Source organism: Stenella coeruleoalba (genome assembly GCF_951394435.1).
Source record: "Stenella coeruleoalba genome assembly, chromosome: 1".
In the NCBI taxonomy this organism is placed as follows: Eukaryota; Metazoa; Chordata; class Mammalia; order Artiodactyla; family Delphinidae; genus Stenella; species Stenella coeruleoalba.
Window position 1 is genome coordinate 165,364,752 of NC_137169.1, and position 20,109 is coordinate 165,384,860.

A 20,109-nucleotide genomic window follows, 5' to 3' on the forward strand; every position below is an offset into this window, starting at 1 on the left:
ATTCGTCTCTGGAGAAATGTACTTTCCCCTCCAAACGAAACTTATCTCAAGACAAGCGACGTGTTTTGCATAATATCCTCACCTGTGGGTGCTGGAAAGTTTTTTGTTTTTTACTTTGACCTACCTAAATCCTGAGAGGCTGAATTCCGAGAAGTGGGTGGACAGGTGTCCTGGCCAAAGTTTGTCATCTCTAAGCAGGGTGTGAAGTGCATGAGTATTCACTCCGAACAAATGTGTGCTAGGTATGCTTCTGGGCGCTGGAAGTATTACAGCGTAGAAAACAGACAAAAACCCCACCTTCTTGGAGCTCAAATTGAGGAATTCAGTTTGCTGACTTCACATGAGAAATGAGAGGCAGAGGTGCAGAAGCTTTTCAGGTCATTAGGAAGAAAAAGTTATTTCACTGAAAGGTTAACTACCAGTGATATGACCCATACCACGAAGGGAAAGAATTTCTTGAGAAAATTCGTATCTGAAGAAGTAGCCCAAATTTATTGATACGTGGGCAGGGCAGAGGCTAAGGGAACTGCAGTCACCTACACTGGAAGTTTCACTCCTGGGTGTACCTTGGTGGCATCTTCAGACTGTGAAGAGACCACTGTAGAGTAAAGGTGGGGCCAGCCTGGAAGGAGGTCCAGCTTGTAGGGGCTCCCACACTAACGTGGAGCCAGAAGCAGAGCAGAAACTAATTTTAGAATTTTTTCCATCCCCATATTTACTTTATTTTCCCATGGTAGTTAGCAATCAGTTTCTGAAATGAAGGACGTATTGAGTTAATGCATTTATTCTAACAATAAATATTTGAGAACATGCTATGTACCAGACATTGTGCTAAGGGCTGACAGCAAAGTCCAAGACAAACAGTCCCTACCTCCAGCAAGTCTGTAGTCATGCAGGACACAAACTGAGTAATTACAAGGGAATTGATTACTCTGAAAGAGGAACTATAGGGTGCTATGGGAACATATAGCCAGGGACCTAATTATGTGAGCAAGGGACCAGTCCAGATCCAACATTTGCCCTCCCAATTTACACCTACAGCTAATCTAGTTTAGCGGGGTGGACAGTGAGAAAATGAAAAGCTGGGGACACCACCTAACTCCCTTCCCAGTCTTAAGCAAGCTGAAGGCAAGGAAGTAGAAAACACCAAGGGAATGAGCGGTGTAGCCACCAAAGAAGATAGCAGGCTGAGTCTCCAAGAAAGGACACCTGGCATCAGGACCACAGAAGGAGCACTGAGGGAGATCAGTGGAGAGCCCTGCATGCACTCTCCCAGTGTTCTGAAAAGGATAAAGAACAAGGAAGAAACTACACTACTGGGTTAAGACTACGTAAAACCACTCATCCATTCCTCTACCATATTCATCAGCTTTTCATTACAGTCACATACTAAAAGTTCAATCCTTCTTGGCACTTAAGAACACTGTTCTCTACACCCTTTGCCAGCTCACATTTTCTGGGCCCCCACCCAGGTGTACAGCCTGGCTGTTAGCATCTCACAGAAGAAGGGGAAGGGCCCAGCCCAGATCCAGCAGTTGCCCTCCCAATGTATTTTCTGTGGGTTCTTTTTAACTTTGAGCTTTGCAGATAAGAGACAGAGGGAGCCAGACATCAAGACCAAATCCCTCACTTCACCCACTCAACAGAATGCCCCCAAAATATCAAGTTCCTATACCTTGCACATTTCCTGGTCTCTAGAAGCCCAACTTCTGCTCACAGCTGAGCACCTGAGCACCCAGATTTCTCTTGATCATGCTTTAGTAACAGCAGATACTACTAGGTCCCTTAGAGACCCTAAAACCACAGCTTAAGCTTTCAAAATAAATAAGTCCATTGCCACTTGTGATTGAGGGGTTTTTGAAATAAAGCTAGCCCAACTTTACAGCTAGCTCAACTACAGTAGCAAGTAGGAGGTGGCCTGCTTTAAGGGTAGCAGACCAGACATGGACTTTCTTAATATGGCATGGCACACATAGGTATCAGTATTCAGGAGGGTTGGAACCTGCAACCAGAGATAAGCATCTTGTTTTCCATTTAGGTCCTGGAGTTTAAATTATGTATAATTTCATCCTAAAACACAAAACAAAAACAAAACAGAGTCAAAGGGTCAGGGACAGAGCAAAAGTTAATAGATCAGACCAGTCTGTGGCAGCCACAGCTGCAATGTTCTACACCTTAATTGTAGCCATAGCTGCAATGTTCTACACCTTAATCTACACTCTTCACCTTAAATGTTCACACCCAGCTACCTCCACCAGGAAGGGAGGCAAGCAGGTTTGTGCTAGGTGAGCCATTTCCAGAAAAGCACTGCCCAGCCCTTCTTCACCTTGACCTTGACACATTCAACACCCCATTTTTCCCATCCACAAAAACTCCAAATGACAGGAAGACTGTAAACATCTCCATACAAGGAGGAACTGTCCCTGTCTCCTCTGTGGTCACAGGAGCTGGTCCTGGATGCCCAGCTCACTCTCAGGTCTTCCTCAAAGAAGGGAAAAAAGAACAAGAGAGCTCTATCCTCTCCAAAGGTTATCACTGAGTTACATACTGTTGTCTACCACACACACACAGTGGTACAGACGTACCTCATTTTATCGTTTTGCTTTATGGCACTTTGCAGATACTGTGTTTTTTACAAACTGAAGATCTGTGGCAACCCTGCGTCAAGCAAGCCTATTGGCGCCATTTTTCCAATAGCATTTTTTCACTTCATGTCTGTGTGTGATGTTTTGGTAGTTCTCACAATACTTAAACTTTTTTATTGTTATGTTTGTTATAGTGATCTGTGATCAGTGATCTTTGATGTAACTATTGCAAAAAGATTATGACGTGCTGAAGGCTCAGATGATGGTTACCATTTTTTAGCAATCAAGTATCTTTATTTATTTTTAATTATTTATTTATTTATTTATTTTTGGCTGCGTTTGGTCTTTGTTGCTGTGCGCGGGCTTTCTCTAGTTGCAGCGAGCGGGGGCTACTCTTCATTACAGTGCACAGGCTTCTCATTGCGGTGGCTTCTCTTGTTGTGGAGCACGGGCTCTAGGCGTGCAGGCTTCAGTAGTTGTGGCTCGCGGGCTCTAGGGCGCAGTCTCAGTAGTTGTGGCGCACAGGCTTAGTTGCTCCGTGGCATGTGGGATCTTCCCAGACCAGGGCTCGAACCCATGTCCCTTGCATTGGCAGGCAGATTCTTAACCACTGCACCACCAGGGAAGTCCCCAAGTATTTTTAATTAAGGTATGCACATTTGTACTTTTAGACATAATGCTATTGCACACTTAAAAGACTACAGTATAATGTAAACATAACTTTTATATGCACTGGGAAACCAAAAAATTTGTGACTTGCTTTATTGCAATATTCACTTTATTGCAGTGGTTTGGGACTAGCCCTGCAATATCTCCGAGGTATGCCCGTATTTCAGTGGTGATAAGTTGAAAACCTGACAGCCAATTCTTCTACAGAATCCCTAAGCCTCTACATCAACACCTTCCCCTTAGAAGCTCAGTGTGTGAGTTTTTACTCCACAGGCTGGGTGACTTTCAGACTTTGGCACCTATTTCTATTTAGATATCTAGCTTGGTTCCCAAGCAACCAGCCGGCGCCCCTCCCTCCCTCTTCCCCCATCAGGGAGCCAGCTTACTATACTAGCAGAACAGGTCAAACGGAGATCAATCCTGGACAAATCAGTGCTTGAGGGAACTTTAATGAAAGCAAAAAAAAAAAAAAAAATGTGGTGCAAGAACAAGGCAGAAATGTTCTGTTCCAGGCAGTTTTGCCTTGTACAAGTAGAAGGAAGTCACTGAGTCAGAGTTTTAAAGCTGGCATTATTTCAGGCATCATTCCAACTCCTTCATTTTACAGTAATGAATCCGAAGCCCAGAGGCTAAATGACTTGGTTCAAGGTCACACCACTGGAAGCAAAGCTGCAGCTAGAACCCTGGTGTCCAAACTCCCAGGCCAAATCTCCTTCTACTACATTACACTACCATGGGAAGGTTTAAAAAAGAAAGGGAAAGTATGAAGGGTGATTTTTCCATAAATTAAATCAACTTTAAAAGCTAGGCATATTTGGAGAGTCAGAGAGTACTAATATTGTTAGAAAGAAGAAAGGTTTAAAAGCTGGTTAAATCTAATAAAAAATATCCATATGTACAATATTGTAAAAAAGAGAAGGAAGATGGCGTTCATGATTACTGGGCTGGCAGGGCAGGGGACAGTTGCATGCTGGGGGTGGGCTGCATGGGCTGCCAGCTTTCCTGGGTTTGCAGGATGCGGTACAGCTGCTTCAGCTGAGCAACAATGTTATCCTTGATGTCTGGAGTTGAGATCTGCAGGCGGACACTGCCACTGTCAAAGGATCGTGTGAAATCACCAGAAAACATCTCATAGATCATCCGAGCCACCACTGGAATGACCTGTTCAGGACACAGAGCACACAGCTATCCACTGAGGAAAGGGTATTTTTAAACAGCAGGAGGGGCCCAAGATTGACGGAAGGACCAGTGAGGCTGTGGGGAACCCACCACTTTAATGTCTAGATACAGACTATGCCTTCATCTCTCTGGACCATCCTGCCAGGTTCACTTTAGAATTTGGTTCAAATGAAGGTAAAGAACCTAGAAGTAGCATCACATCACATGCCTAAATAAATAACTGCTTATTTAGCAAGACTTTTACCCGAATTTCATCTGCTGCCTGTCTTGATGCACAAATCCACAGCCAGACCCAAGTGGTCTTGCTGCCATTTTCCAGAATGAGAACACGTTCTTAAAAGTACCTCAAAAGGTTTTACTAAAAGAGCTAGAAAGAGTCATAGCCTGTTAGGTTTCAGCAAGACTCTAACGTCAGTAAGAGAATAAGGTCTCCCCTGAATCAGTCACTTGCTTTGAGGACACTGTATTCTCCAGCCTGGTCCTACTTTGTACAACGCACAAAGCTCAAGTTGCTACATCTGATGGGATTAAAACCCACAGAGGCTGATGGATCCTCACTCAGGGCTCAAGCCCAGACCTAGGGGCTAAAGCATTGATAAAAAGGCAAAGAGTTGTTGACACATTATTATCTCCTCACCTGAACCAAGATGAGTTTCCTTTCCTGAGGTTTCCCATCTGGCCATTCTTCCCCAAAGCATAAGTAGATCTCAAATGGTGGCTGTTTCTCTATCTGTCCTTTCTGGTGGGCAATGAGATCTGCAGAACATGGAAGAGCATGGAGTTTGGGGTACTGGGTCATTCCACACCTACTCAGTAAACACTTTCTTTTATACTGTCCAGAATAGTAGCCACTGGCCACAACATGTGGGTATTGAATTTAAATTCATTAAAATTAAATAGTTCCTAAAAAAAAAAAAAAAAAAAAAAATTAAATAGTTCCTTAGTCACATTAGTTACATCTACATACTCAATAGCCACATGTGGGTAGTGGCTACCATATTGAACAACATAAATATAGAACATTTTCATCATTTCAGAGAGTTCTATTGGACACCGCTTAAACCAGACTTAGGGTTCAAATCACACTGGAAAATTCACATCTCAGTGCTCTCCCTAAATATGTCTGCTTAAATTTGCCATGCAAATGTGTCCCAAATGAGAAGAGTATATGTTTTGCTGATTATGATGAACAGGGTCACCTTCCAAAGTTAAGGATAAGCTGGTAGAATGTGGGGAGCAATAACAAGGCTGTCTTCTTCTGCCAATAAAGGAGCCATAACCACCTAAAACTGGCTTCAAATGCACAGCTTTGGAGTGGAACACGCTTCTTTGTTGCCCGTCACTTTTCTTTTTCAGAATCAAGGTCCCCTTCTACTGTGACTTCCTCCAGAAGAAACTGTTTGGTTAAGATCTTTGCAGAGATAGGAAAGGGGGGCAGGAAGGAGGAAGACATACTTGCAGGGAGCAGTTCCCACCATCAATGGTCTGAAAAAAGACTCACCACTAAGGAACGTTTCCAGACAAAACAGTTTGACCTTCTTTTGTCTCTCGATCAGGTTGGGGGCAACAAGCGATGGGGCACATGGCCCAGACCAGTACACCTTGCACTGGCACAGCCTGATAGCATAGATGGCATGACCGCTGACCTCCAGGATCAGTCCTCTGTCCATGACGTCTAGCAGTTTGCTGGTGAACAGCTTCTGCTTCTCATTGGTGATGTGCTCCGGACCTGGGAACTTGACCTGCTCCAGGCTGACGGGACCAAAGAGCTCCTCCTGGTCAGGCATGGGACCCAAGTCTCCATAGAAGAGCCTGCAGCCCTGGGGGTTGCTCACCGTCATGGTCTGTGCATACTCCTTCCCACGGTACTGAAATTTGATGTCCAGGTCAGTCACTGCAAGGTGAGGGGGGACAGTGAGAGTCCTGCTCTGCTGCTCTGCCCATCCATCCCTAGGACTCATGCAAGTCCATCAAGATCAAGCCACCTTTCAACCAGCATTCAGGAAGGCCATTGCCATAGTTATCCTTCCTGCAACAAAGGGAGACATCAACATATCCCTGGAATATTCACTCAAGAGGCTGCCTTGAAGCAAATAGCTCAAATTCCATCTATACTATCACTGTTCAGTCACCACACCCTAACAGCTAGAATTTCTCCAACCAAAGTTCTGGGTCCTGGTCTCCCCATTTTGTACTGACTGAGTCTTTACATCAATAGGCATTGGAAGGAGCTGAAAACTAAGGCAGCATCTGGTTTGTGTATCATTTTTGACTCACTGTTTAAAGAAACCAGAGGAACAATAAGAAATACCAAGGCATATTTCTGAAAATTACACAGATGAGCACACACTGTTGATATGTTCTAATAATATATCACAGAAGGACACAGTGCACAACAAAGTAAATTTTCACTCAGCAAGTGTCCATTGAACCCTATAGGTCTTATCAAAGCTATCAGCCTCTTGGACAAAATGCTAGTACTCCCCTGGCACCTCCCCTACCATATGTAGTGTGAAAGGGAGGTGCAATGACAATGATTCTTCACTGAGATCAATTTGTACCCCATTCAGAAAGAGATTTTCTCTGGGTCCTAAAGTCCCTCAAAACCCAAGAGCCTCCTTGATCAAATCCAGTCATTAACTTCCCCAACCCACAACTGACCTTGTCCTCAAATCCCCTGGGCAAACTGATAAACCCAGGCCTTCCACCCACCTAATAGGTGAGTAACCTAGAGCTGCACAGCACCAATCAGAGAACCCCCATGGGCAAGTAGGTATGGGCTGGTGACTCATCAGCCAGCCAGGAACCAGACACAGAGGCTGCCTGGGGGACTATTCTATACATGGCAAAGAAATGGAGGCAGAAGGTGGGGCAGGAAATGGACTGTAATAGGAACTGAAGATCCACCTAGAATATCAAGGCTCACTTACTTGGGAGAGAGCTGATCCACAGCTCTGGAGAGCTATAGAAAGGCTGTATAGGTGCCTGGGGTACTTCCATCTCCAGAGGTTCCGTTTTGGGCCACACTGCTTCGGGGCTGCAGTTGCCCACACTGCAGTTGCCCACACTGGCTGGTGCTATGGGAGAACCTAGAAAAGAAGGATGTGGGTGAGCAGGCAGGAGCACCACACGTGCATATCACCTGGGTCCGAAGCTCTCAAATCTAAAAGGTCCAACACTGGACCACGACTCAGTGTGGCAGCCCATCAGTAATTCCCCCAACAAACACCAAAAGAAATAAGGTTCCCCTGCTTCTGCTTCCTAATCTTATTAGTTCTCTCATAAACTCATAATTCTGAAAACATGCATTTGCTGATGATTAACAGACAAGTGGGTACTCTCTGGGGTTAAATTAGAGCAGGCATGAATGAGAGACTCCCTGTTACAAAATTTGAACCCAGCGATTAAACAGAAACTGGTTGTCTTCCATAAAATGAACTCAACTAAATTGATTGATTAGCTTCGAATAAGTGTTAATATATAGAAATTCCTTTAAAAACAAACACATACGTTTTTACATGCATGAAACATCTGGAAGGATACTCAAGAACCTGGAAAGATCTGTCTCCTCCAGGGAAGGAGCTGTTCAGACAAGTTAGAAGGAAAACCTTTCAGCTGATTTCCTTTTTGTACCATTATGAATTTTAAACCATGTAAGAGTATTATTTATTCAAAAGTATCCAGTTAAAGCTTTTAAAAGAGAGAATGAAAAACACATCCTATATCCCTGCTATTGTCAAAGTTGGCTCACTCCAAAGTTTACAGATTTTTCCTCCTAGCCTCACCTTTTAAGCATCTATTCTTCAACAATTCTTCTTCCTCTGCCCAACAGCTCTGAAATCACAGAGGTTAAGGTTTCTTTGACCCTTTGTGTACGAGTCTGGTTATATCTATGTATTTTACTTTTTTATTTTTAATATATGTTCACATGTTTCCATAAAGGATCCAAGGTGGCCCATAACATAAGGCCACACAACATTAGCTTTAAAAAAACATGAGGGGGGGCTTCCCCGGTGGCACAGTGGTTGAGAGTCCTCCTGCCGATGCGGGGGACACGGGTTCGTGCCCCGGTCCACATGCCGCGGAGCGGCTGGGCCCGTGAGCCATGGCCGCTGAGCCTGCGCATCCGGAGGCTGTGCTCCTCAGCGGGAGAGGCCACAGCAGTGAGAAGCCCACGTACCGAAAAAAGACATGAGGGGCTCCCCTGGTGGCACAGTGGTTCAGCGTCCGCCTGCCGATGCAGGGGACACGGGTTCGTGCCCCGGTCCGGGAAGATCCCACATGCCGCGGAGCGGCTGGGCCCCTGAGCCATGGCCGCTGAGCCTGTGCGTCCGGAGCCTGTGCTCCACAATGGTAGAGGCCACAACAGTGAGAGGCCCGCGTACCGCAAAAAAAAAAAAAAAAAAAAAAAAAAAAGGGGAAATCAGGATTCTGGAAATGGGTTGCATCCTTTTAAGGGGTGAGAATAGCAGAATGAGTCAGCCAAAGATTTGGGAAAGGATCTCACATTTCCAAATGTCCAAATCTTAAAATTGCACCAAGTGGGAATGTAGCTGTAGCAGTATTAACCTGAGAGAGCTCTATGATCGTTGCCTTTACTCATCACTTGGTTGCAAAGTTATAAATGACAGGGTAAGTGAAGGAGGGCAAGTAGACAGATACGAGTCATTTCCTGATTCTCCAGAGAAGGGGCATCACCTAGAGCAGGGTACTCCAAAATCCTACAGGAATCATCTTGATATACTAAAGTTCCTAGGTGGCAAAAGTATCTCATTTGACCCTAGCAGCCAGATGGAACTTAGAAAAGTAGTGAAAAGCTACTCAACTGAATGCAAGTCATATGACTAGGAGCATGTCAGTGAAAAGTTCAAGTGAAGATGCTGTGGAAGAGCAATTCACCTTGTGTTTGAGCACCCTCAGAATGTGCAATGGGAGATGCAGTACCTGCTCTGTCTCACAGTGACCCTGCAACCTCTAAACTCATCTTTCCTGGGAAGTTGAATTCAAAAAGTCAATTCAAAAAAAAGATAAAAGTCTCTAGTAGATAAATTTTATCAGAGCCTAGTATTAAGAGCTGTAGAGCCACAAGTTTCCCATGATACAGCCTTAGCAGACGCTGTTAAGGCAGTGACAGAAAATTTATACCGAGGGAAATAGCAGAAGAGTTTGCCTACAATTCACGAAAATGATCTCTGCACTTGGCCTGAAGGAAATCAGCAAAATTTATAACAGCTTGTGTATTTGTATGCGGGATTGAGAATGAATTTAATTTTTTAATTTCTCTGAATTATCACATAAGATTCAGAAGATGCTCTCTCTGCCTAGAAGCCACCCCACTGGGATAACTATGCCTACGGAGTTCCTTTGCCTATGACTCCTACTTGCTAACAGACTGGCAGCCTGGCCACAGGGCCTGGTCGCTGCTCCCAGTGCAATGGTGGATATGGTATCAACGGTTGCAAAATCAAAGCCCCTTACATCTTCTCCATGCCTCTGTCCCACCCCCCACCCCACTCACCATTGATGTTCAGGAAGGGGAAGGTGTCCTGGATGGGAACGTGGTGCTGTGACTGGTCCAGCTCATCTTCCTCATCTTCTTCATCCACATCATTATCTTTCTCATCCCAAGGAGCAGATCCAGTGGATCCTACCCGAGAAACAGACACACACAAAGGTCACAGGTGAGCCGCTCACCTTGCACTGTCATCCCTGCAGCTGACCCACTGTTCAAGCTAGGCACTGCCAGCACAGAGGCTCCTTGGGTTCAGTGTGCACCCTCAATGCCAAAGAGTGGGAACCAAGGGTGTTCACCCCACTCCCAGTTCCTCCTACGGAGCCCCAGTGCAAGCTCTCATCCCCTCCCCTATCCAGGAGCTGCAGACCCTACTCCCTTCTCCTAGAAATCTTTTAGTTCCTACTCTAAACCCCTTTCTACACATTAGCATCCCTTCTAAGGACCCAAGGAGCACAGCTTCTCTCCTTTGTAAGCTTAATGTGAAGACAGACCCTTCCCTCATGGCAGAGCCTCACTAGATTCACTGGAGGTCAAGTCTAAATAATCTGGCTCTTAGTCGGAACTTGCTAAACATAGAGTAAACATAGGGATCAGGTGGTATTCTCCTAGGAAAAATACCATACAAATTAAATGATCACTTACCCATCATTTATAAAGAGAACTTAATAGCCTTCATAATGTCATGTCAATTGATTCTTAGAACAGCCTTTGAAATACACAGGAAAGATGAGAACCCAGATTTTATAGTGGAAGAAGCTGAGGCTCAAAAGGTTGAATGACTTGATTCAATGTCCCACAAGTAGTGAAATGGAAAGAACGAGGTTTATAACTCAGACCTTCTAAGTTTTAATCCCTCCTTCTTCTAAACTATCTGGCCTCTCTTCTCAGTGTTGAGTCCCAAGAGAAGTTATTTTTTTACAGAACTCAATACCCCCTCTTCTTTCTAATGCTTTACTGTTCCACTGGGTGGGCAGGAAGACTTTGCTGAGTTTATATCTTTTGTTCTCTGGGTTCTTTCTAGGGACAGGATTTCTTGCTTTACCAGTCTTCAACTTTGTAAGCGAGGCGACTTTCAAGTCGACTATCACTTTAAGGGTCCAGCCCGGAACCCGGCACACTGTCCACCTTCTCCCCAGCAGCTGGGGTCTCACCTGGGTTAATGATAGAGCCCTGGGGCTGGGGGATGTCACACACTTGATATATCTTCACTGGGTTCATGGGCACCTCCTTGGTGCCGTCGTACATCAGGTTGAATTCCCTGCTCTTGTTGAGCGCACAGCGGAGCTGGGCCTTCCATTTAGCTGGGTCGGGGTCATCCACCCCTTCCTGGTACTTCCCTGTCTCCACAGCCCAGGCCTGAGGGATAGGAAACTGCAGTGAGTGCCTGCTTGTTGCCCAGAAACACTGGAAAGTGTGCCCGCCCTCCCTCATACAGACACAGATACACACAGCCCTGCCTGACCGCCCCATCACCCCAACTCCAATTTACAGAGACTGCAGCAGGAAACACCACGCTGGGGACCAGGCAAGGCAGGGCCTGAGAGAAATTAAGCCAAATGCAAATACAATATTTTAAAAAGAGGAGCCTCGTCTCAAGTGCTTGTGCCAGCATCATCTGTCAAGGCTACAATGGCCATAATGAAGGGTTGAAAATAAAGAGAAATCTGGAACAAATATACACCAAAATACTAATGGTAACTTTTGGATAGCAAGATTTCAGGTAATTTTGTTTTGTTTTGACTTATTTTTCACATGAATTGCTTATATAATAAGAAGAGAAAGGGAGATGCCGTATGATATGAAGAATTTAGGCTTGCTGTTCCCTCTCCCTTCAGTCTTCCATCTGATGCACAAAAACTGTTGAAACCAAGTACCTTTAGGAGTAGCAGACCATAGGAGGGCAGGAAGCACGCTCTGGGGGTTCAGCCTGCCTCAGTGGGAGGCTGAGGGCGTCAAGTCCTAATAAACTCACACCACCTGCCTTTCCCTGCTTCCTCAAACTCCTACATTGGGAACATTTTGCTGGGAACACCAGTGGCTGGTGGCCTGGGCCAAAACCAGTGTGGCCCCGCCTCTCTGGTTTTCAATTTCCAGGTCTAACAGGCATTTATGTGTCTGTTCACGGGATATCAGCCCTCCCCCATTGTGAACATATCTCAGATGTCTACACTTTCTTCAGGGCTTGTGACGTATGTGCTGGTGCAGAAAAGGGGGATGTCTTTTGCAGAGGACTCAAGATCAGGAAGTACACGGCAGCTTGTTCAAGTGGACAGGGCATATCGCTTGTCCAGTCCCAACTCCCCGCCTCCGCTCCTGAACGTAGACCGCTTCCTCAAGCCGAAATGGAATTTTTCTGGCCCCATCCTTTGAGCTCTCTGGTCTCCCTCAGTCAATCCCTGCAGAGCCTCACAATCACGAGGAAGCTTCTCCCAATAGCCGAGCTGAATTCTTCTCCTCCAATTCACTCATTTCTTCTTATCATCTTCTCAGACCTGGGGGCTCCTCCACTTGACGCGCAGTATGGAATGAAGCAGTCTGACAAAGCTGCTGCCCTTGGGCACTCAGCAGGCTCCATTCCATCCAATCCCCGTAGGGGATTTCAGCCTCACCAGTCCCTAGTGTCGGAGAGGCACATCTCCAGTTGCACCTGGCAGTACCTGGCTGCTGCCTCCTCACGTTTTCCCCTCTCTTTGTTGGATCCTCCGTGCCCGCTCCCCCTCTGGCCCCATCCAGCTGGCTTGGGCTGTGCTGACTTTGGCCCAGGTCTGCAAGCTTTCTGTGGCTCCCTGAATCCCTGCCCCTCCACAGAGAGCAGCCAGACTAACATCCTGCTCACGACACAGCCATTCCCCAGGGCCCACTCAGATGATGCAGAGAACCTGAGGCTGAGGCAGCAGAGGGTGGTACACACCACGTGGCAATCGCTGTGCTTTATAAACATCCCTTATTCAAACCCATTCTGAGTCTTGCTTCTGAGAGTCTGGTCACTGGGCAGGTCCCTATTTCTCTTCCTAAAATGGACACGAGTCTCTGCATTTTTATGGCAATGTATGAGTCCCTTCCCATACACTGAGTTCACTCAATTCTCACAACAATCCTGTGAGGCAGGCAAGACTGGTTTTAGCCCCATTTTACTGAAGGGGAAGCTAAAGCCCCAAGAGATTATGTGACTTGTTCAAGACCACACATGCAAGTGATGGTAGTAGGATCTGAAGCCCGGTCTTCCAGCTCCTGGTCAGGAGGGGCCGTCTGATAATGGGGGAGCTGATAGGCCTGGGTTCAAACCCTAACCCCACCACTTATTGGCTGTGTGACTTGGGCAAGTTACATAGCCCCTCTGAGACTCAGCTTCTGCATCTATAACATGAGGGTGCCGCCCCCCTTACAGTGTTGTCGAGAAGCAAATGAGATAACGGACCTAGGGTAGGCAGCGGGCACCCACTTAATGCTAGTCAGAACTGCCCACACCCCATATCCTGCCAAAGGCCTGTCAGAGCTTGGGATCTGTGAAAGCACCCTCACTCTTCTCCTGACACCCAGGCCCTCCCTTAGCATTCTGCAAACAGATACACAGATATAAGTAAGACAAAGCAGCTTCCCGCAGCCAATTTTTCCTCAAGCCCTAAGCATACAGAACATTCTCACGAGTGGAGCTTTCAGGAACCAGCCTCCTCCCCAACGGCCAGCCACCACCAGGCACTTCAACAGCAAGTCCAGTTTCAGACCAAGGCCACAGCGAGAGGCCAGCTGGGCCAGGGCAGGCCCATCCCCCTCTGATGCCAGCTCCAATAATTGGTGCTGATTTACAGATGTTTTCCTTACCACTTTCATGTCATTATTTAATTTTTACATTAAAAGCATTCATTTACTTTCTAAGTATTCACAGGCCAATTTTTTCTCTACCTCTCATCTCTACACCCAATATAATTGAGTTGGGTGGGAAACAACTCTAAGTTGGCTCTCCTTTGAGGTATGAGCCCACCTTTCCTGGCCCAGTCTCAGCAAGAACCTGGAGCATCAATCTTGAGGGGCTCAGGGTGGGGACTGGATTTCACTTCTGACTTCCAGCTTATAGTCAGGGAAGAAATGGGGAAACTCATTTCTCCGTGTCTTGGGAGTGCAGGAACTAAAGCTACTCATGAGATGGAAGACTGACCGGCACAGAGAAGCTGGTCTGGAGCAGAGGCATGGGCTGCGGAGTTACAAACCACATAATACCCCTTCCCACAACTAGCTTCCCACCTACTTCTGTCTTAGACTTTGGTTTCACTTACATTTTATGAAATGCCATGTGATTCAATCTTATTTTCAGTGAAGCAAAATAACTCTCACATCAGAGCTACTCTTCAGTTAAGAAAACATATTTGTAGAATAAAAACCTGTAATTAAATCGCCTTTCATTTTTAAGTGGAGGTTATGGATGGGGCAAAATGTTTTAACATCAAAAGAAAAACTTGCAAAGGGCCCTCGACACCCGTGCTACAGGCTGTTAGGAGCCTGCTAACACTCAGTAGCTGTGCCCTGATCTGGACAGCCATTCCCGGGCCAGGGCAAGAGCCCTGAGCGAATGAAGGGTTGATTGCTGGCTGACCCTTGGGAGCTCTAGAACAACCACAGCATACACGCACTTACAGGAGTTTAGCCAATCACACCTGGGATCCCTTGGGATGTGAGTTGAGTAGCTTTGACCAATGGGAAAGAATAAATGGCCTCAACCATAACAGACATGCCCCAACAAGAGAAATTACTATGCCTGCTAAGTTTGCCCCCGCCCCACATCATAAACATTCTCTTTGTTGCATGAGCATTTTGGGTCTAGTACCTTCTTCAAGCCAAAATTGAAAACAGAAGAACAAAAAACCAGAAAGGTCTGAGAGAACTGGAAAACACTTCAAGTCAGATGGTAAAAGAATACCTTTACCTTGAAAATGGTATTTTCCTCCTCCTGTTGGGGGCTATGCCGGGTGGCATGTTTCCAGGGAATCTGGAAGCGTTTGGAGTCCCTATGTAGCCAGATGAGCCCAGGGTACAGGCCACTATCCACTTGGGCCACCAACCAGGGCTTCAGCCGAACTCTGCGGGGGTGGAGAGCCATGATCTGGGTTGGCGGGAGGGGGAAGAAATGGGGAGAGGAGAATTAGGCCAGCCCCTGGGAAAAGTTCCCAGCCACTGTTCCCATATGATAGAGCTACAGTTTCACTAGATTACAGCAAAGAAACTAAATATGGGAATAAACTGTGCCAGGTGGGGAAGAAAAGAAAACAGGTTAAAAGGTTCTTTTGATTCTTATTCCAAAGCCATTTATTTTTCATGCTCTAGCCAAATCAGACTTATCACGTAAGTAGATCACATTTCTTCTATTTAAATCCTGAGGCAGAAAAATAAAGAGATGATGTCATCCCTGCTGGAAAACAGTCCTTCCGCAAGTACCAAGGGAAGAGAAGAGAAACTGCTCTTTTCAATCTCATCTCGGGAGAAGGAAGAAAAAAGTTATGGAAACAGCAGGTATATAGGCAAGAACTTGAAGCATGCTCTCTTCTTAGACAACTAAGGTGAATGGGAATATTTTAGTAAGAAATGACAGCATCGTGATAAGAGAGAAGTAGGCGAGGGATGGTCCCTGGTTCCAAAGTCCTCACTTACATAGATGAGCAGGCAGTGTATCCACAGGGATCTGAGAGCTGGGCCTCAAGTCAGTTTTCCTTTCTCTGGGCCACCCAAATGCGGGGTGGGGCGGGGGGGTCTGAGCTGGTTATCCCCATGACAATCCAGTGTCTAGGAGAAGGCTTGGGAGCACTGGAGACAAAGTGTAAGAACCCTGCCCTGTATCTGAGTCTGGTAAAGCTAAGATGCCCTAGAATGATCAAATACCACAGTTCCTAACCCTATAGAATACTAAAACCAGTCATAAGACAAGCTCTGTACTGCTAGGACAGCCTCCTCGCCTGGGTCTGTTTACCTCCCCACAGAGGCTGAATTGAACTGATTGGTTGCTGGAGCCAGCCTGGGTAAAGTCTGCAATTGATTCTCATAAAGGGCATAGCGTAGCAGATAACATTCGGTGGCAGCCAGCACTCACAGCGGGAAACAAAGGCCTGCCCAGATTGGGTGCCTAAAGGAAAAAGCAGTTACCGGAGAAGTGTTTGCCTGGGGTGTTGTGTTTAGATTTTCTGGCGTTCTCATTTCTCTTTGTTTTTACTTCAGGTGAGAAAGACAGGCCTGCAAAAGAACGTTCATTCAACAAATATTTGTCCGTCAGCTACTGTGTGACAAGAGCGACATTAGTTACTAAACACAATGTCCTCATCAGACTCCCTGAAGAAATCCACATTGGAATTGCTCAAACATCCACTGACCTGAGAAAAGGAAGATAAATAAGTCACCTTCCCACCCAGAAAGATTCCCACCTGGATCGCGGTTCAGAAACCACACCAGCTGAGTCAGCCGAAGGCTTCCCCCTCGGAGGAACTTAGCTTAAGGGGTGGGTCCTAAGGCCACTTCTCTCCCCAGCCAGGCTCCCAGCAAACGGGAAAACTCAAACCCAGCTCGGTCACTGGCACTTTAAGAACACGGCAGGACCTGCTCTCACCTGAGCCTTCTGACCCAATTACCAAATTCTGCAACTGAAACCTTCCCCCCTGGGAGCAGCTCACAGTGGGCAGGTGAGGTAGTACCCGGTATTCAAGGGCCCCCCCACCCCCATGTTCTTGGCCTTGATGTAGATTGCTCTGTAGGACAGCAAAGTCAAGCTATCAAACCACAGAGAACATTTACCTTATAAGGAGGAGGGAATGCATATTCTCCCCAGGGCAAGTTCTAGCCTTCTCTTCCTCAGTCCTGGCCTGCGGGAAGGGGGATGGGGTAAGGGAAGAACAAAGAGAACAGGGAAATGGGCAGCAAACTGGTCCACCTAGTGAGGGACTTTCGAGAATTTATGTTGCAATATTGGTCAGTCTTGTGTCGAGGCCCGGCAGACACGTGAAATCCACCTCTTGACAGATCATGGGCTTTGAAGAAAAGGGCTTATCCTAGTTGATCCACAGCACATCAAAAAAAAAAATTAAGGCAACCAGGCCAACGCAAGGAACTGCACAGAGTGACGGGGAGGGAGAGGCAGCCGCCCTTAGAGGTCGATGACTAAGATCTAGAGCCCTGCGTTCTCAGCGTTCTCCCAAGATGGCAGTACACAGGAGCAACGCTGCCCCAGCCTCCTCCTCCTCTATGCCCCACCTCCATCACAGCTAACCCTCTCCACCTTCTGAAAGTCCACCGAGATCTCCTCCACCAGCCACCCAGCACCTAAGACTATAAGAACAGGCAGAGAGGGAAACTTTGGAACCAACCAAAATCACAGAGAAAAATATCTAATTAGACATTCATAGGCTGCAATATCAAGTAGCCATTAACATCGAGGCATCTGAAGAATGTTTACTGGATTTGGGAAAATGTTTAAATATGTACTTAAGGGGGGAAAAGGCATCATACAATATTGACTGTATAGTAGTGTCTCCATCTTGTACCATAACATGCACTTGTGTACATAAGCACTGAGAATTGTTGAAAAGGGAAAGAAATAATACATCAATGCAACAAGAAGTTCTTAGTGGTTACCTGGTGACAGGACTGTGGGTGAATTTTATACGTGCCTAAGTACTTTTATATACGATTCACATTTTCCTACAATGACGTGTTTCGATTCACAACTTAAAAACAAAACACTACGTAGTATTTTTTTTTAACCACAGGAAGCTAAGACATTTCTTGGCCACTGGGAGATATAAAAGATGATGGCCTTCAACTAATGAAACCACGGTAACAGCAATCCTCTATCTACATAGGCTTAACAGTTTTTACATGCGCTTTTATTTAACGTGTCTGATTTCATCCTCATAATGAAATTATCATCCCCATTGTTATCATCCCCATTTTACAGCTGGGTTAACTGAGGCACAGCAAAGTGTTTTATCTGGGGCCTGGACCCAACACTTCTCAGTCAGAGTCTGCTGTACCATATCCTGCCACTGCACCCAGGTTTCTAAGTCCCTCCCTTCTTCTATACACCAAGAAAGTAAATGAAAAACATCAACAAAGATCCAAGCAGCATGGAGGGCCAACGAAGTGGTTAGGGAGGAGACTGCATGACACCCACCCTTAAACACACCTAAACCAGAGTTCTCTTTCAGAACACTCTCACCACCCAAATCCCAATGCCCACAGAACAAGCTTAGCCTAGTTTAACTCAGCTCTGGTATCTCTAGCTGCCATCACAGCAAAATTCAAGGCCTGTGTCTCCAACAGGTATTCAACTAGCCAAAGAACAAAGATTTAGCCCATCCACTCCCCTCATACTGGGCACTGAGCAGGGACACTATCAACCTCCCCAAGGTATAAACCATCCTCTCTCACACCCCCATTCCAGGGAACAGGTCCCCTACAAACACCTGTACTGCCACCTCTGCGGCCCCTGCCCAGACTAGTTTCCAGGAACATGGCCACCCCAAAGCCAAGATTCAGTCGTCAATGGTTTGGCTCAGAGTAAAACACACACCCTCATTTCTTGCAGACAGGCCACAGGCGTGGTCCTGCTTTTTCCCTTCCTCCTGGAGAGACCTGAAATGCCATCTTCCAAGTTCCCCAGTCTTCCCTCCATTTAGTTTAGCCCTGTTTAGGGGTAAATTCTGGACCTCTAGCCATAATTCCCACGCCCTGCCTCCCTGCTTGATTGAAGTTGGGGGCTGGAGAGAGGGAGCTACAGGGTATAGGCGCTGCTGTCACGCATTATACAAACATCGAAAACCACTCTCCTGGGTCAACACCAGCCTTCACCAACCCCTACTCAGACGCCTTCTTCCTCTCCCTTCCCTGGCTTCCACTTGTGACATCCACCAAGAGAGCAGGGCTGGGGTAGGGACGACCCCTTTCCCACACAGCAGGCTCCCTGTAAACAGTGGCACCCTGGGCCTGCTTTCCAGTCTGGCCTGGAAGACTTTCCCCACTTGTCTATACCAGGCCTCCAGCCCTTTCAGGCGAAGAGGGCCTCACCCCCGCGAGCAACCACGCCCGGCGCCACCCTCGCCGGCAAGTAGCTTAGCTACTTGGAAATTCACGGGTGTCTCTCAGGCCCAGGGCAGGGGCCTGACTGTGCTAAACAAATCCCAGGAGAGATTTGGCTAAAGTTACTGGCCGCCCCGACGCGCGATTTCCCAAAACACCCACCAAGATCAAGGGCCGGCCGGCCGGCCTGGGAAATCCCCTCTTCGGGATCCAGGGGCCTGCGGAGCGGTGAGCTGGGAGGACCAGCGTGGTGGAGGAGCCTTAGCGCTCCCCGACGGTTGGTGGGTAGGGGCCCGAGAGCCGCACACTCCAGTTGGGCGGGAGGGAAAGGGAGTCGACAGAAGTAGGGGGTCGGTAAGGGCCCAGCGCCCCCGGGCTAGGACCGCCCGAAAGCTACCTGAAGCAGAGCGATGGGCACCCAGCCCTAGAGGGTATCCCCAAACAAACAGATGTCCTTAAGCAAGCTTTCCTCACCCCCACAAACTCTGGAGGGGACGCTTCTTCACCGGCGGGCGTGTCCTCCCTCCCTCAAGCGAGGCTCCAGACGTTGGCGCCCCCACCTTTCTTCAATCCGGCTGCCAGAAGCGAACGTCCCTCCGAACCAAGTCCCAGTTAGGATCACCCGTCGCCACTGCTCTCCTCGGCCGGTTGGGCAAGCAACACCTGGCTCTGCGCAGGTAGGGACTGCAGGCTCCGCTCCCAGTCCCACACCGGCCCTCACCTTCCCCGCCCAGGTAAACCAAGCTCACGTCAGCGCCTCGCCTCGGGACGCCGCGGACCCATCTGCCGTCCGGCCACGCCTCCCAGGTGTGGCCACGCCCCCATGCGTTCAGGATTGGCGGGTTGCGAGAAATATGATACTCTGTGTTCCAGGGCAGCCCAGCCCCCCCCCAGCCCCTTCCCCACCGCCCTCCCCCGCTTCTAATCCGGGCTGAGAAAATTCCGGGACTGGGGTCTAGACCTGACCCCTTGGGGCTAGTGGTCTTCTGAACTGGAAGCGACTGGGAGGAAAAATAAGTCGAAAAGACTTAGATCTAAGTCGAGAAGGTGCCTCCCTTCCTTCATGCCCCATAATCACCCTGCGGTATGGAGACGGTTAACTACAAA

General features: G+C 47.3%; 1 protein-coding gene across 2 annotated transcripts; it reads right to left on the reverse strand.

The window, feature by feature from the left end:
- Positions 1–3,683: 3,683 nt before the first annotated feature.
- Positions 3,684–19,719, reverse strand: IRF6 (interferon regulatory factor 6). Of its 2 annotated transcripts, none has more exons than XM_079926096.1 (8): positions 19,563–19,719; positions 14,870–15,046; positions 11,100–11,304; positions 9,952–10,080; positions 7,364–7,522; positions 5,935–6,327; positions 5,071–5,189; positions 3,684–4,415 (listed from the first exon to the last, which is right to left on the reverse strand). In XM_079926096.1, exons 2-8 carry the CDS (start codon positions 15,041–15,043, stop codon positions 4,191–4,193), a joined length of 1,404 nt encoding a protein of 467 aa, XP_079782222.1. In that variant the 5' UTR covers positions 15,044–15,046; positions 19,563–19,719; the 3' UTR covers positions 3,684–4,190. The 2 variants fall into 2 exon arrangements, with proteins under 2 accessions (XP_079782222.1, XP_079782221.1); XM_079926095.1 differs by having other exon boundaries at positions 19,477–19,719.
- Positions 19,720–20,109: the final 390 nt, after the last annotated feature.